Source organism: Lemur catta, chromosome 4, assembly GCF_020740605.2.
Source record: "Lemur catta isolate mLemCat1 chromosome 4, mLemCat1.pri, whole genome shotgun sequence".
NCBI classification, from domain to species: Eukaryota; Metazoa; Chordata; class Mammalia; order Primates; family Lemuridae; genus Lemur; species Lemur catta.
This window is the reverse complement of record NC_059131.1, coordinates 19,020,114-19,036,824: the sequence shown is the minus strand read 5'-3', so window position 1 is coordinate 19,036,824 and position 16,711 is coordinate 19,020,114. Positions and strand designations below refer to the sequence as shown.

The 16,711-nt window shown below is 43.0% G+C and overlaps 1 protein-coding gene across 1 annotated transcript in view; it reads right to left on the bottom strand.

The window, feature by feature from the left end:
• DRC1 (dynein regulatory complex subunit 1) overlaps window positions 1–16,711 on the bottom strand; it is a 40,574-nt gene that overhangs the window by 11,974 nt on the left and 11,889 nt on the right. The window contains exons 3-8 of the mRNA XM_045549211.1: window positions 15,593–15,705; window positions 12,770–12,953; window positions 9,297–9,434; window positions 7,869–7,955; window positions 6,765–6,887; window positions 1,944–2,083 (exon numbers count right to left, since the gene is read on the bottom strand). Of these exons, the coding sequence (XP_045405167.1) occupies window positions 1,944–2,083; window positions 6,765–6,887; window positions 7,869–7,955; window positions 9,297–9,434; window positions 12,770–12,953; window positions 15,593–15,705 (785 nt within the window). The remainder of the gene's footprint in view (window positions 1–1,943; window positions 2,084–6,764; window positions 6,888–7,868; window positions 7,956–9,296; window positions 9,435–12,769; window positions 12,954–15,592; window positions 15,706–16,711) is intronic.

The window sequence follows — 16,711 nt, the reverse complement described above, 5'->3', positions numbered from 1 at the left end:
GGCAACAGCTGGTTTTTCTCTAAAAAAAACAAAAACAAAAAAGTCCAGTATCCAATGATGATAGGATCAGGCCTGAGAAAAGCCACTGTGTGTGGCTAGAAGGGCATTGATATCCTGTTGTGGGAAGTTTTAGTCCAGTCCCGGGGCCATGGGTTGCTATGGCTTGAATGTGTCTCCTCCAAAATTCAGTGTTGCCAATGTGATCATATTAAGAGGTGGGGCCCTTACTAGGCGATTAGGCCATGAGGGCTCCTTTCCTTGTGAACGGGATTGAGGCCCTTATAAAAGAGGCTTTCCACGGCCTCCTGCTAGCCTGCTCTTCCACTCTTCTGCCATGTGAGGACACAGTGTTCCTCTCTTCACAACCCTCACCAGAAACCGAACCAGCTAGCACCTTGATCTTGGAATTCCCAGCCCCCAGAACCGTGGGAAATATACTTCTGAATTTCTAAATTACCCAGTCTCCGGTATTCTGTTATAGCAGCACAAACAAAGACAGGAATTATCAAACGTTCTGGGCGGGGGTGATGAGGAAAGGAAGATGGCAACGAAAGCAAGAGAATAAGACAGTACTCAGAGAGAAGCAGCAGCGACCGCTGAAGGGTTTGGGGCTAAGGGAAACCTGTCTAAGTTTGAAGTCAGAGGAGAAGACGGGACGATGCGGATGGTTCCGCTCACCTCCACTCTGCCGTGAACATCAAACCCAAGCTCTTCTAGCACCTCCTTCCGCCTTCCCTCTGACCAACTCTCTTCACCCACTATGCCATCTGTGACTTTCTGACTCCCACCTCCTTGCCTTCGGACCTGCCATTCCCAGCTACCCGCACTGTCCACCTGGCGTCTTCCCTACTCCCTTTGCCGACCCATATCCTCACCCCCTCACTATCCCGCTTCCTCGGGAAGTTTTCCCAGATGACTCCTCACTGTACTGATTTGTGTCTGTCTCTGATGTTCCCCTGTCTAGTACAGTGCACAGAGTGGGAGTTTCCCATAAATATTGTCCCCTGACTCCTCTCAGTTCTCAGATAATCAGGCTTAAGATACCGGCTTATTTATTCAGTATTACTTTCTGTTATAAGTAACTATCAAAAGGTCAACTGATGTTTCTCTATACACCCAACATTTGCCCAAAGTGTGTAATCAACCTACAAGTGGAAGAATTCATAAATAATAATAGGTTATTTGGGCTTTGGGAGAAATCCTCAATCTTGTCTCCTTTGAAAAAGATGTCTCATTCTACTCTGATCCTCAGAGCCTAGCACAGTGGTCTGGAACTTAGGAGACAGTTCTTACAGGAAGAAAGGCAGGAGGGATGGAAGGAAGGAGACAAGGGAGAAAAGAAGGATGGGTGAGAAAATCCGAGCAATAGGTACCTTTCAGTCAGCCACAGTGTCTACACGAAAGCAGACTGGCACACTGTCACGAGTACTTATGTTGGTATTATTTGCAACAGCAAAAGAGAAATAGTCTGTGTGTCCATCATTGGAGCCTGGCTAAATACTTCGTAGCATGTCTGTGCAGTGGAGTACTAAGCAGCATAGGAAATCATGTGAAAGCTCTCTGTGAACTGATACAAAAGGTCTTCAAGACACAGAACAGTGTGCATAAAATGCCATCATTTGTGTAAAAGCAGAGCGAGGACGAGAATACTTATTTGTGTGTGCTTGTGTAGGCATAAAGAAATTCTGGAAGAAACAAATGAACACAGAGGTGGGAAAATGAACAAGACAAATGGGAATTAGGAAGAAGACTTTTGCTATATTCTCTTTTCCCGAGGGCGAGATGGTGGAACCACTTGAATGTATTAACTTTTTCAAAAAACTCTTTTAATAAGCGTTCATTATATTTTTCACAGCTTCTACCCCGGTAGAAGAGAAAAGTACATACTCATCCCCATTCTCCACACAGAAGGGCCCAGAAGCCTGCTCAGCATGCTGGCTTACCGATTGATCTTCCTCTTCTGCTGGGATTTAATCACTGTGCTTTCTTCATCTCTCTTCTTCAGCACCTGGAAGTTATACTCTAACTTCTCTTGGTTTAGCTGATAAGTTGCCTTCATCTCCTGAAGCCGTTGCTCAAGAATCTAAAATTAAAAATATATATACTCATTGGCCCAAGTATAATCTGTGGTGCCTGAGGGCCCCGAGAGTTTGTTCAAGTCATGTCAGAGGAACATTAGGGACAAGTACCTCAGCCGATTCTTAGAATGTCTATCACAGAGGCAAATTCAAGGTCAACTGGATAAAATATCAATCAATCAACTGCAAGCTATTAATAAAACCTGCATTCCTACAGCCTAAGAAAGATCGTAGCGCTTTCAAGTCCAACTAACTTGGTACTTTGCACCAGACCCTTTAAAGATATGAGCAGCCCCACTAAAAACACCACCAAAGTTAACATTGCCACAAAAACTTGACATTTCCCCTTTGACCTTCCAGCGTGGCAGTGTTAGTGTTTAGGAACCCATGTTCATTTAGAAGGAGGACAGACACAGTCATCTTTTCTTTTTGGGTTTCCATTAGCTACACACATTTATTCAGCCAATATTCACTGAGTGCCCACTGTATGTCACACACTTCCTGGGTGCTGCCGGGAATCACTGGCGAGAAAGGCCAAGACCTGCCCCATCTAGAAGACAGACAAACAAACAAGAGCTAGTGACAGGGAGGCAAGCCAGAGGTAAGCACAGGCTGTTCTGAGGCCAGTGAGAGGACCAGGGAAGGCATCCCTGAGGAGATGGCATTAGCGTGTCCACCAGAGACCTAAAGAATGAGTAGGTGACACCCAAGGGTAGAAAGCTCCAGAGAGAGGAAACAGCACATGTGAAGACACAGAGGTGAGAGAGAGAGAGGGAGGTGCTCTGGGGAAACCACAAGCAGCTTGGGGTGTGGGGCACAAGGCAAGGAGCTGTCAGAAAAGAGGCTGACAGCCACAGAGCCTGCCCAAGCTGAGCACTTAAAGCACCGCCCTGAAGTCAACAGACGGCCACTCCGGGCTGGGAAGCAGGGGAGGAAAATGACCAGTCCAGGCACTGTGCACAGACCACTCTGACCGTTTGTGAAAAACAGAGCAGAGAGAGGCAAGGCTGGAGTGGGGTCGGCAGGCTCTGCGTCTCCTGAGTACAGTGCACGGTGGAGAAGGCAGGGAAGTGGGATCAGATGTTTTAAAGCAGGACGTCCGGAGCTCTCGAGCCTCCTCCTCACCACCCTCCACCAGGCACAGGCTCTTGTGAAGCAATCAGCAGAGGAAGGCATTGCAAGCAGACACCACAGCCCCCCTTTGGCTCATCACAAGGAGGGCAACTGGCTAGGAGGTGACATAGGAGAATAAAGGTGGTGACACATCATCAGGTCAGGAGGTGAGTCATCTCCACGTTTGGTGTGGAATCTGCTGACCCCCACATTGTAATGGGAGAATGAGTCAAGTGCATTCTACTTAACTGTTGCAGAGATTTTTAAATCTCTCTTATGAGTATTTGAACATCATATACTTCAGAGCTGTAATATCTATTCTTCAACAGATGGTAAATGAACAACCATATTGGTCACTGAGATCATAACTAATTCTACCTCCAAATTTCTCTACTTTTTAGTCAAGTTTTTATTCTCTAGTTATATACTTTTCTTTATAAAAACTTTTTCTGATTGCAAAAGTAATATATGCTCATAGTAGAAAAGTTGGAAAGTACAGCAAATGGAAAAGAAGAGATAGGAGAAAGGGGAGAAAAGCTACCTAATTCCTCCACCAAAGGCAACTTCTGGTAACACCTTGGCATGTTGCTCTCCAGTGTTCTTCACATAGTTGGAATCAAACTATGCCTACCATTTTATATCCTACTTTTTTCCCTTAATGCTATAACAAGAACTTCCCATGTTAGTAAAGTTTTATCAACATTATTTTAATGGTACATAATACTTTCCTATACTTTTTCTCACATATGAAATATTTATGTTTATCATGTCATAATATTTTACCATTTCCCTACAGTTGTATTTTTATACTGTTTTGATAATTTTCACTATTATAAAATAATGCTGGGATAAATAGTCATCTTTGATTGTCATACACTGAATATAGTTTTTTGAAATTGTAATTGGTTTTGCTAAATGTGTGTGGTTATTATTCAATTATCCAAAGACATTTTGCAAAGCTGTACCTCATGTTCCCAAGACTAATGGCAAAACATGATGTTTGGGTTTTACGGATCATTTATAAAGATTACAATCTAACCTGCCACAGAGGTTCTAGGAAAAAGGTACCACAGGTGTTGATCACACCTTCCCCTCTGTTTCCTGGGCCAGCACGAGCTTCTCCAGTTGCTTTTGCTGCCATCTCCTGCCCACAGGCTCAGGGAAAGGGACCGTCAGTGCCCCAGCAGAATGGAAATTTGAAAGAGCCTTTCTCTCTGGCCTTCTAGGCTGACTGCAGAGATCGCACTGGCCCTCTTGGCGTCAGTCTCGAGCCGGGGCTGGCCCGCAGGATTCCCCATTGAACCGTAAGACTCTTGCTCCCTACCCCTGCCCCAACCCTCAAGCTCAACACATTATAAGATCCTGCAGGGCAGGGACTATATCTTGTTTATCTCTGTGCTTTGCACAATGCAGTTATAACAAATTTGTTAAATAAATTAATTTATATTTAATTTTGTATGGGCCCAGCATGCTTCCACTGCACAACTCTGCTTTAATTTTTTATGACTAATTTGAACTGAACCATGTTACAATTTTCAATGAGCATGTGAGGTTTAAAAATAAAACAATTTGCCTTCTTCATTAGGAAGTAAATGTTTCCAGCAGTTTTATTATGGGGTGGTGAAATCCTACTCAATTGCATGATGTTTTCAGCCTTCCCTTTGCTCCAGTCATTAATACTGTGACTTTTACTGGCAGAAGCACTTGAACAGTAGACATCCTATTTTTTACTTCTGTACTTTACCCATCAGATCAAACCTGTGTGCACTGGATCCTTCCTATTATATTTTTGTGGTTTACCAGAATTTTAGTTCCATATTTTAGAACCGATAGAGCGCTATGGATTAGTGGGGAAGAGCAAATTTGATGTTGAGCTACATGCTGTATCTTCTTGACACAAATCAATGCCATTGGACTTGAATGTCTAATGAATGCACACTATGATAAAATTCAATCTCCTAAAACACTCCATGTATTGCAATATGGGTAGTCCCTGATATGATGATTTTTTTTTTCAGTTAAAGTGTGGAAAGTGGTACAGGTACTCAGTTTCCATCTAGCACAGGAAAGAACTGTGAATGCAAAGGAGGTGCACCCCCTTTCCACTCTGAATGCCCCCATCCGCCAGCCTCCTACATCCACACACGCCACCGTAAGTCCCTCTGGACAGGGACAGCCAGGAGAGCCAGGTCTCCCAGGTCCCCTCTCTCTTTGCCCCCTGCCTCCCACCCCTATCCCATCATCTCCCCAGGTCCCATAACTGTTGACTTCATTCAAGTATTTGAACATCGGACTAAGAATATGAAATTCATATATCCCACTGTTTAAGGCCAAAAGTATGTAGTTTTTTTACATAAATTATCATACAGCCAAGATAAATTCAGAAAGCTTAACAATAGCCATTTTCAGTAAAATCACAGCCCACAGAGGTAGTGCTGCCCTCTTACAGACTTGCATGATTCTGTCAGTAAGTCTCATTTCCATGACATTAATATGGGAAGAACGAGGGGAAATTCTCAAGACTGGTAAATACATTTTTAGTCTAATGGAGTTTTTAATTTATTCTCATGATGTAAAGTTACAGGAACAGTAAGAATTGAAATTCTACCAAAGGCTATGTGGAAAAGTTTTATCTAACGTGTTTTCCTACACAGAGACTGAAATGAATAGACCATGCTTGAATCTTAAGGTGCAATTACATTATATCTAAATGTAATTAGAGATGCATTTTTTTAACCGGTGTTGAAACACAGAATCCTAGGCTTGGAAAGAACTCTAGAAACCAGAGTTTCTTCCTACTACTGCAGGAGTCCTTCCAGACAGACCCAGTCATTCAGCCTTTGCACACTTTGAGATAAAGGACCCTTTGTTTTGGGGAACGCCTGTTTATTGTATATTGGATAGTTCTAACTGTAAGCAGGTTCTTTCCGGCGGTGAGTAGGGATCTGCCTTACTGTACTTTCCAAGCATCAGTCGGGGACTGATTGGAATAAGGGGAAGGATATAGGCTTTTGAGCCAGACAGACTGGGTTTGAATCCAGGGTTTACCATGTACTTCCTGTGCAGCCTTGACTCTGAGCTTCAGTTTCCCAATGTATAAAATGCTGTTGGTGATTTCTCCCTTTCGTGTTATTGTAAGCATTAGAGATACTGTTTGTTAAGTGCCTGGAATATGGTAGACACTCATCAGACGGTTGATGTTATTAGCAGTAGTAGTCCTAGCTTGCGCCCTCTGACACAGCTACCTTGCCCTAGGGACATTTTCCCTTCGCCAGGCTAAAGTGCATAATTCTCTCAACAATTCTTCACGTGCCATGGTTTCCAGACCCCTGCAGCATCTTGGCAGTCCTCCTCCACTGGTTTCCTAAAGAAAGCATTCCTCCATGTATATCCTGTACGTAGATACCCTCCCTTAGATATGATCATTTAAAAGAAAGCAGATAATTAATATTTATTGAATATTTGTTAATCCTAGACTAGAACACTGTGAGTAGTCTCGAAAGATGAAACATTGACAGATGTTCACCATCTGCTCTGCCACCCGGACACCCTGGTGAGGAAAAGTGCTTGCACCTGCACATCGTGCTCCAGCTTGATCTTGATCATGTTATACTCTTCGCAATCCCAGATCCTCTGCTTGTTCAGCTCCTTCTCGTAGTCCTCTACTTTCTTAATGCGGTTCATGAGATAATCCAGCTGAAGGCACAGGAAGATAAGGGAAAAATTAGGGACCATCCCCGCCCCAACTCAATCCTTCAGATGGCCTGACAAGTGTGACACCGTGGAGGGTTTGGAAGTTTTATGACTCTGGAGGGAGTCTGGTGGCTTTCAGAAGTCTGGAAGTCCCATGGCTTTGAACTCTTGGGTCATGGCTTGTATTGCTTAATGGGGTCCTTATCCCAGAAATTCTAAGAGGACTGCTCCATTAAGAAATTAAGCACATGGCCAGGCACAGGGGTTCATGCCTATAATCCTAGTACTCTGGGAGGCCAAGGTGGGAGGATCTCTTGAGACCAGAAGTTCAAGACCAAGCTGAACAAGAGTGAGACTCTGTCTCTACAAAAAATAGAAAAAATTAGCCAGGTGTGGTGGCATGTGCCTGTAGTCTCAGCTACTTGGGAGGCTGAGGCAGGAGGATCGCATGAGCCCAGAAGTTTGAGGCTGCACTGAGCTTTGATGACACCACTGCATTCTAGCCTGGAAAACAGGATGAGACTATGTCTCAAAAAAAAAAAAAGAAAGAAAGAAAGAAAAGAAAAAAAAGTTAAGCATAGACCCTGAAATCAGATGTTTATATTTCTAAAAAATCCACTGGATCCCTTCTTTGTTCTTTATGTCTCTGAAATAAAGTGATAATCCCATACCTTTTTAGCATGTGTCTTAAAACACCTTGGGCCACAAATAGTCATGGCTAAGGTAGATGCCCGGGAAACAAAGGAGAAAGTGACAAGGCCATGGAAACCACAGTAAGCTGCCTAGGTGGTACTCACCACCACCAGAGAGACAACTCCCACCTGCAAGACCATGCTGATCAGCTACGAGGTGCAGTAATGAATGTGTGCCACAGCAATGCTACTCAAGACACAAAAAGGCTAGCAAATTCAGTCACAGTAGAAACCACCCCAGACCAAACCAATCACCCTTGACACCCTCACATCCCTGTCTGCCACCCTTTACCTCTTTTGCATTGTGAGCCTGCAGCGCCCGCTCCCATTTCTTCTTATTACTGGCCAGTAGCTCTTGTCGTTCCACCTCAAATGCTTTCTACAGCCAAGAAGGAAAAATGTTCCTGTGTCTATTTTGACTGGGCAGGTTCCACCAGTACCAAGAACTCTTAGATAACTGCACAAGTGCCAAGTCACCAACCACACAAAGTCAAATCCAAATACAGACTTGTCAAGTTTCATGTGACCAAATGGCTATAGAAGGAGTGGCATGGAAATTACGAAGTCTATACTTCACACAAATGCAGAGAGGAAACGTGCCAATAGCCCTGTGGCTTTGTCAACATAAGAGGCAGGGAGGCCGGGTGCGGTGGCTCATGCCTGTAATCCTAGCACTCTGGGAGGCCGAGGCAGGCGGATCGTTTGAGCTCAGGAGTTCGAGACCAGCCTGAGCAAGAGCGAGACCCCGTCTCTACTAAAAACAGAAAGAAATTAGCTGGACAACTAAAAATATATAGAAAAAATTAGCCGGGCATGGTGGCACATGCCTGTAGTCCCAGCTACTCGGGAGGCTGAGGCAGGAGGATTACTTGAGCCCAGGAGTTTGAGGTTACTGTGAGCTAGGCTAACGCCACAGCACTCTAGCCCGGGCAACAGAGCAAGAGTCTGTCTCAGAAAAAAAAAAAAAGAGGCAGGGAGCTGGAGGGAGGCCAGGGCCCTTGTTGGCAGTCACAGGGCAAATCCTGACATGTCATTCAATCATGACTAAGCACTGCCATGGTTGAGGTTCCCATGAAGCAAAGGCAGCATGCAGCTTGCAAGGGCTAGGCCTAGGAATGCAGAAATGAGTCTCCAATAATCCACAGAGAGAGGCCTCTACCCTCCTGGCTCTCTTCCATCTTGGAAAAGACTAAATCAGCCTCAATCTTTAACATTTCATTGAAATTCAAAGTACTGCTGCCTGAATCCTGTTTGGCACTCCCCTTCACCACCGCCCACCCCCAGATCCAAGAAGGAACAAATGAATGGCTCACATACACCCTATGGTTATGGAGAACTAACCTCCCTCTTTACTCCTCATCCTCTTGCCTGTCTTATTTCTTTCAAAGCACTTATTACCACCTGTCAAATTATATATTGAGTAATTTATTTGTTTATTGTCAAGCTGTCTCCTATTAGAATGCAGGCTCTATCAGAAACTTTGTTTTGTTTGTGGCTCTATCTCCAGCCCCTGGAACAGTGCCTGGCATATAGTAGGCACTTATTGAGTATTTGTTGAATGAGTGAATGAATGAGTAAATAAATTAATGAAACCCTAGAGCAGAATCAGAAATTAGAGGGCAGAGACACCCAGGACCCTCCTTAGATGATCAGGACAGACCCAGACCTCCCCCCAGGGGCCTCCCAAGTGCAGAAAGCAGGTCTTTTCATACGCTGTTACCTCAATGTAATGGAGCTCCTGGCGAAAGGTTTTCATCACATTCTTCACTTGTTCTTCCATCCTCTCTAGAAGCAGGCAGATGTCATCTGACTGTTTCTTCAAATCCTTCACATACTGGTCATCCTTTGTTTTTAACTCCTGACAAAGAGCATGCAAAAATGTTGGTCACAAACCAAAACAGAAGCAAGAGGCGCAACTGTCCCTGCACCTCTTTCACCAGAATCTGCAAACACTAGGACTTAAAACCATACAAAGAGAAAGTGACTTCAGAAGAGTCTGAGAAGACCCAGGGAAAAGCACAGGTGGATGGAGTAGAATAGGCTCGGCTCAGGGCAAAGCTCTGACCCAGCACCCAGGATCAAATCCCTCAATTATCACTAGCTGCAAATCTCTCTGCAAGCTTCTGGGCAGCCTAGAGCGTCCCAGCTGAGCAATTAATGTCCAGGTTCCAGGGAACATATCTACTGCAGACTAAGTTCCATTCCTTTATTAAGAACATAAAATCTGGCACAGTATTTGCCATAAAAATACATGCAGTCATGCACTGCATTTCAGCCAACAATGAACCACGTGTATGATTCCCAGTGTTCCCGTAGGATTATAATACCATATTTTTACTGTACCTTTTCTATGTTTAGATACAAAAATACCATTGTGTTATAATTGCCTACAGAATTCAGTACAGGCACATGCTGCACAGGTTTGTAGCCAAGGAACAACATGCTATTATAGCCTAGGTGTATAGTAAGCTATACCATCTAGGTTTGTGTAAGTACACTCTGATGTTCACACAACAATAAAATTGCCTAATGATGCACTTCTCAGAGTTCATCCCTGTCATTAAGCAATGCATGATCATATTTCTATTAGGTAGCCAATAATTCTAAAATTATTACAAGGCTTTTTCTTCTGGTCAAAAGTTTACCACTTGAAAAAACATTCAATTTGGAAAAGAAGAGTTAAAATCATCTCTGTTCACAGATGACATGATCTTATATGTAGAAAAACTAAAGATTCCATACATACAAAAAAACTATTAGAACTTAACAAATTCGGCAAAGTTGCAGGACACACAATAGTTTAGGCACATATTTTGATTAATTGTACATTTTCTTGTTTGAGATATAATAAGCTACATTTTTGATTTAAAAAAATGTTGCAGGACACAAAATCAACATTCAGAAATCAGTTGCATTCCTATATACTAATAATGATCCATCCAAAAAGGAAATTAAGAAAATAATTACATTTACTATAGCATCAAAAGAATTAAATACTTGGGAATAAATTTAACCAAGGAAGCAAAAGACTTGGACACTCAAAATCACAAAACATTGCTGAAAGAAATCAAAGAACATACAAAAGAAATGGAAAGACATCCTGTGTTCATGGATTGGATAACTCAATATTGTTCAAATGTCCATACTATCCAAGGTGATCTACAGATTCAGTGCAATCCTTATCAAAATCCCAACATCAATTTTTTGCAGAAATAGAAAAACCAGAAAGTTGTATGGAATCTCAAAGGGACCCCAAATAGCTAAAACAATCTTGAAAAAGAAGAACAAAGTTGGAGGCCTCACATTACCTGATTTCAAAACATACTACAAAGCAACAGTAATTAAGATAGTGTAGCACCGACGTGAAGGTAAATTTAGAGACCAATGGAACAGAATAGAGAGGCCAGAAATAAACCCCTGTAACTATGGCCAAATAATTTTCAACACGACTAAACAACGGAGAAAGGACAGTCTCTTCAACAAATGTTATTGGGAAAACTGGATATTCACATGCAAAAGAATGAAGTTGGATCCTTACCTTATACCACACACAAAAATTAACTCAAAATGGATTAAAGACCTAAATTTAAGGTTTAAAACTATTAAACTCCTAGAAGAAAACATAGGGGAAAAGCTTCAGGACATTGGATTTGGCAATGATTTTTTGGATATAACACAAAAACCATAGGCAACAAAATAAAAACTAGACGAGTGGGACTGCACCAAACTCAAAAATTTTTGCACATCAAAAGAAACAATCGCCAGAGTAAAACAGCAGTATACAGAATAGGAAAACATAACTGAAATCATTTTTTTTTTTTTGAGATAGAGTCTTGCCCTGTTGCCCTGGGTAGAGTGTAGTGGCATCACTGTAGCTCACAGCAACCTCAAACTCCTGGGCTCAAGCAATCCTGCCTCAGCCTCCCAAGTAGCTGGGAGTACAGGTGCAGGCCTCAACACCTGGCTAATTTTTGTATTTTAGTAAAGACAGAGTCTCACTCTTGCTCAGGCTGGTCTTGAACTCCTGGGCGCAAGCAATCCTCCTGCCTCGGCCTCCCAAGTGCCAGGATTACAGATGTGAGCCACAGTGCCTGGCCTAAATCATATATTTGATAAGGAGTTAATATCTAGAATATAGAAGGAATTTCTACAACTGTGCAACAAAACAACAAACAACCCAATTAAAAATGGGCAAAGGATTTAAATAGACATTTCTCCAAAGAAGATATACAAAATGGCCAATGAACATATGAAAAAGATGCTCAACATCTCTAATCATTAGAGAAATGTAAATCAAAACCACAATGAGATATCACCTCACACCCATCACTATAGCCTCTATCAAAAGAACAGGATATAATAAGTGTTGGCAAGAATGTAGAAATGTTAGGACCCTTGTGTACTGTTGGTGGGAATATAAAATGGAGCAGCCATCATAGAAAACAGTATGGAGGTTCCTTAAAAAGTTAAAAATAGAATTACCATATGATCCAGCAATCCCACTTTTAGTTACATATCCAAAGGAATTCAAAGCAGGATCTCAAAGAGATATGTACGCCCATGTTCACAGCAGCATTATTCGAGATAGCCAAAAGGTGATCACAACCCAAATGTCCATCCACAGAAGAATGGATAAAGAAAATGTGATATATACACACAACGGAATATTTAGCCTTAACAAAGAAGGAAATCCTGTGACACGCCACAACATGGATGGACCTCAAGGACATTATGCTAAGTGAAATAAGCCAATCACAAAAGGACAAATACTGTACGATTCCACCCATATGAAGTATCTAAACTGGTCAAAATCATAGAAACAGAAAGTAAAAAGGTGGTTACCAAGGGCTGGGGGGGAAGGAGGAGAGAGGATTAGTGTCTAATGGGTACAAAGTTTCAGTGTTGCAAGATGAAAAAGTTCTAGAGATCTGCACAACAATGTGAATACTATAATATATAGTTAACATTACTGAACTACACACTAAAAAATGGTTAAGATAGTAAATTTAACATTATGTGGTTTTTACCATAATAAAAAAATTTAAGAAAAAAAGGTTTATCATTCAAGTTATGCAACATTCTAAGTAACAAAGTAAAGGCCTCCACGTTTTTCCACTCAGCAAAAGCAAAGCAATAACCCGTAAATCCCCCAGCCAGACCCCAGGTGGCGGGGACGGAGGCCCGGCCTCTTGCCTGCTGTAACTCGCTGATAAGTTTGTTCTTATCCTCGATGAGGCCCGCACAGCGCAGCTGCTGGGCGTTGAGCATCTCCCACAGCTCCTGGGGAATTTTCTTCTGTTTGCTCTCTTCCCACTTTGCAGTGATTTCATCGAATTTGTCCTGGCTGGTCTTAACTTCGTTCTCCAGCTTCTCAATTCTGCAAATACAAACATACAAACATGCCATCCATGCCAGCCCAGCTCCGGATGCTGCCTTCCAAGGCAGTCTACAATACAGGGCCCAGGCACCGGCACTCCCCTCGGCACACCTACCCCAAGCCAAACTAAATACTGAGAAATCTTCTTTTAGTTTAATGCTTAACTAGAAGTAACTTAGACCAAGTAAACAAAGTAACACATCGCAAAAATGGATCAACATTAAGGCTATACACACACACACACACACACACACACACACACACCGCCATATGGATCAAGAAAGAGTCCCCTGGGGACAGACTATGCTGGATTATCCTGGCGTGCCCAACGTAACCACAGGGGCGCTTATGGGAGGGAAGCAGGCGTGTCAGAAGCAGAAGAGGAGATGTGATAACAGAAGCAGAGAGAGAGCGAGCTTGGGGGATGCTATGCTGGTAGCTTTAGCGATGAAGGAAGAAGTCATGAACCAAGGAACAAAGCAGCCTCTAAAAGCCAGAAGAGTCAAACAATAGATTCTCCTAAAGCCTCCAGGGGGAATGTAGCGCTCTCACCCACCTTGATTTTAGCCCACAGAGACTGATTTTGGACTCTTTATCTCTACATTTTTAAGGTAATAAATTTGTATTGTTTTAAACCAAAAAGGAAAAAAAATGAGTCCATTGGTCACATACTTCTGAGTAAGATGATGGCACAATCATTAAACACTTGGTCACAGGAGTCACACAGTTTGTGTGCAAGTCCTGCTTTGCTACCAACTGAATCTCAACCTTAGACAAGTTACTTAAGCTCTGCAAGCCTCATTTTTCTCATCTGTAGAATGGAGAGGATGAAAACATCTCCTTTCGTGCATGGCTGTTGTTGGGATGAAATCAGATGATGCCCAGCACAGGTGGTGGCATGGAAGTCACTTAATGGTACTTAAATTACTAACTTTTTATTAGCAGCATGACCTCAGGTATCTGGCTTCTCCTCTCCCAAGTTACCAATAAATGACTAGTGGAAAGCACAGACAGAGAAACTCCACTACTGGTAATGGAAATAAGGATAGCCTTTCTGTAAGTATCAAAGAAGCTCTGTGACAGAGCATGCTGGGGATGGGATGACTCGGAGCTGAGCCGGGAGCCCCTAGACAACAGTGCTAGGATATTGCCTGATACTCTCTCCTAATTTTAACAGTCTGGAATTCTATGACAGTGTCTCCAAACAATAGGAGTTGTTTGGAGTCCCCCTTAGGGTCAGGAGTCACAACTAAACACCCAGGGATCCTCTCTTTCCCTTTCCCACTCCCCATCCCACCTAGCTCGGGCACATGATACATGTAATAATCTAAATGACTTTTCCACTTCAAGAAATGAGAAACAGCTGTCAGGTCATCTTTCCAAACACATTTATCTTGTAATTCTGCTGCTTGAGACCTTCAATCTTTTCGTCAATGGCTGTAGGACGAAGCCTAACTCCTTCGCATGACATTCACGGCCTTCACAAGCTGACTCTGCCAGGAATCAACCAACTCAGTTCCCAACCAAGCAGTGGGAAGTTTCAAAACTAAAGTCACCAATTATATACTGGTAGAGCTGGCAAAGTTGCTAATGAGGGAATTCCTTACGCGCAACGACTAAAAACATTGTTGATCATCCTGTGGATGTATATGGCGAGATGAGCTAAAACGGTCAAGTGGTTGCTCTTCTAATCGAACACTGTTTAAGAAATGAATTGAAGAACAATGCAAAGTAGGGGTTTAAATGAGGACCTCTGTTCCTGCTATTGGTCCATTTCTGTGTGCAAACCAAAGAAATTCAATCCTTCTTAGCAGCTCATGCTCCCCGTTGGGGAACCTGGGACTTGGGAAATTGGCATGCAAGGCAGCCTGCCTGCTGAGGATTGGAGCCAAAGATGTCACACGGGTTCCTGTTATCCCTGTGACCCTCCATCCTTCTGGGCATGGAGCCTTCAATATTTTTTTAATACACTGCTATCTTTACACGCCACACTGAGATGTTTGGGGGTCTGCTCATTCTGATCAGTTTAAACCCAGGACCGCCCAGTCACCTTCTCAGCTTCGTCTCTTCCACCACCGCCCACATACATCCTTCACTGTCGTGCCATTCCCAAGCATATAACGTGGTCTCATGCCTCCGTGCAAGTGCTCCCTCTGCCTAAAATGCCCACTTCTCAACTCCTCAAACTCCTATTCATCCCTTGCAGCCCAACTCAAATTTGTCACCCTGCCTGGGAAGTTTCCTCTAATCTCTGCAAACAGAATTATTGGCCTCCTCGTGAGTGTTTCCACAATTCTTTACACATACCTTTATTTTACCACAAATTATGCTTGGGTGTTTCCGTATCTATCTCGACTAGATGTGAATATTACAAGCAGAGGCCACATTTCCCTCTTACTGTACCCACACAGCTTGCACGTGTCGGCAATGTAATGCTTGAGGAAGGGAGGAAGAAGGTTAGGAGGGAGGAAGGGAGGAAAGGAAAGAAGGAGAGATGGAGGGAGGATTCATAAAGGCAGGAAGGAGAGTCTACTAGTTAAGTTGGACAAAGTCACTGTCCAGTGATTTGGGAGAATTTAGGGACCCACGGAGGAGATTACCTTCTCGTCCACCAGGTTGCAGAGCAGTGCACGCCTTACCTCTGACGCTTTATCTCCTCCTCTTCCACTCTCCTGTGGGTCTCTCTCATATCTGCAGCCACCTGGATATTTGTCACCAACTCAGTGCCACAGAGCAGAAGTTTAGCCAATTTCTAAAAACCAAAAAATAAGAATATTTAAAGTTAGAATGCTATGTAAAGAATTTATCAAGTTAGAAACATTTCGCACAGTTGTCTAAACTGTCTAGCTCTTCTACCCATTCAAGCAGGTGTCAACAGCTACTTTAAGACTTTGAAGAGTAGCATCTATTTAGCAACCCTTTTCTGTCAAGACACTTGTGATGTCATGTTATAGCTTATGATTTAAAAGCACTCTGCAATTCTCACTGCACTTTACTTCCTTCAGAGGAGGGCTCAGCCAACCAGTACGCTGGCAGGTACTGCAGGTACATCCCAGCCCTTTCCCCAGCAGATCTCCAAGTGACTGACACTGCCAGGGTCCTTTCTAAGAATCTCAGTTGGGGAGGTGAGACAGATAATGACAGTTGTCCTCCAATGTCTATTTCCCCTTCTACTTTTCATAATAGAACACTCAAATTCTTGCTGTGCATGTGGCCTCCCAAAATGGGTATATTTCCCAGCCTCCCTTGCAGCTATAATATGGTCTAATCAATGACACACAAGCAGAAGTGATGTGTGCCACTTCTGAATTGTGCCTTTAAGGGAAAAGGTGTACCCTCTGCTGTCACCCTTCTGCCCCTTCTCCCAGGCTGGAATGTGGGGCTAAAGTATGAGGTGATGGGCAGATGAAGGCAACCTAAGCAACGGCAGGAGGAGCTGAGGTCCCAGCATCAAGCAGCCCTCATATCAGCCCTGGACTGCTTATGCTTAGAACTATTAAATGAGGCAGAGAAACAAGTTTCTACCTGTTGTAGCTAATGATATGTGGACTCTTTCATTACCTAGGTTCTAATATAGGAAAAAATTATAGCTGGCTACACTTCTCTCTCCCTTAATGGGCTCAGGGATTTTGCTATTGGTGCCACCCTGCTAAATCCCTCTTTGTAAATTCCATATTCAGTGTCTTCACTAGCCTTGCTGTGATGTTGTGATTTCAAGATGATAAATCCTCTCAACAGAAAGTTCAAGTATCCTTAAG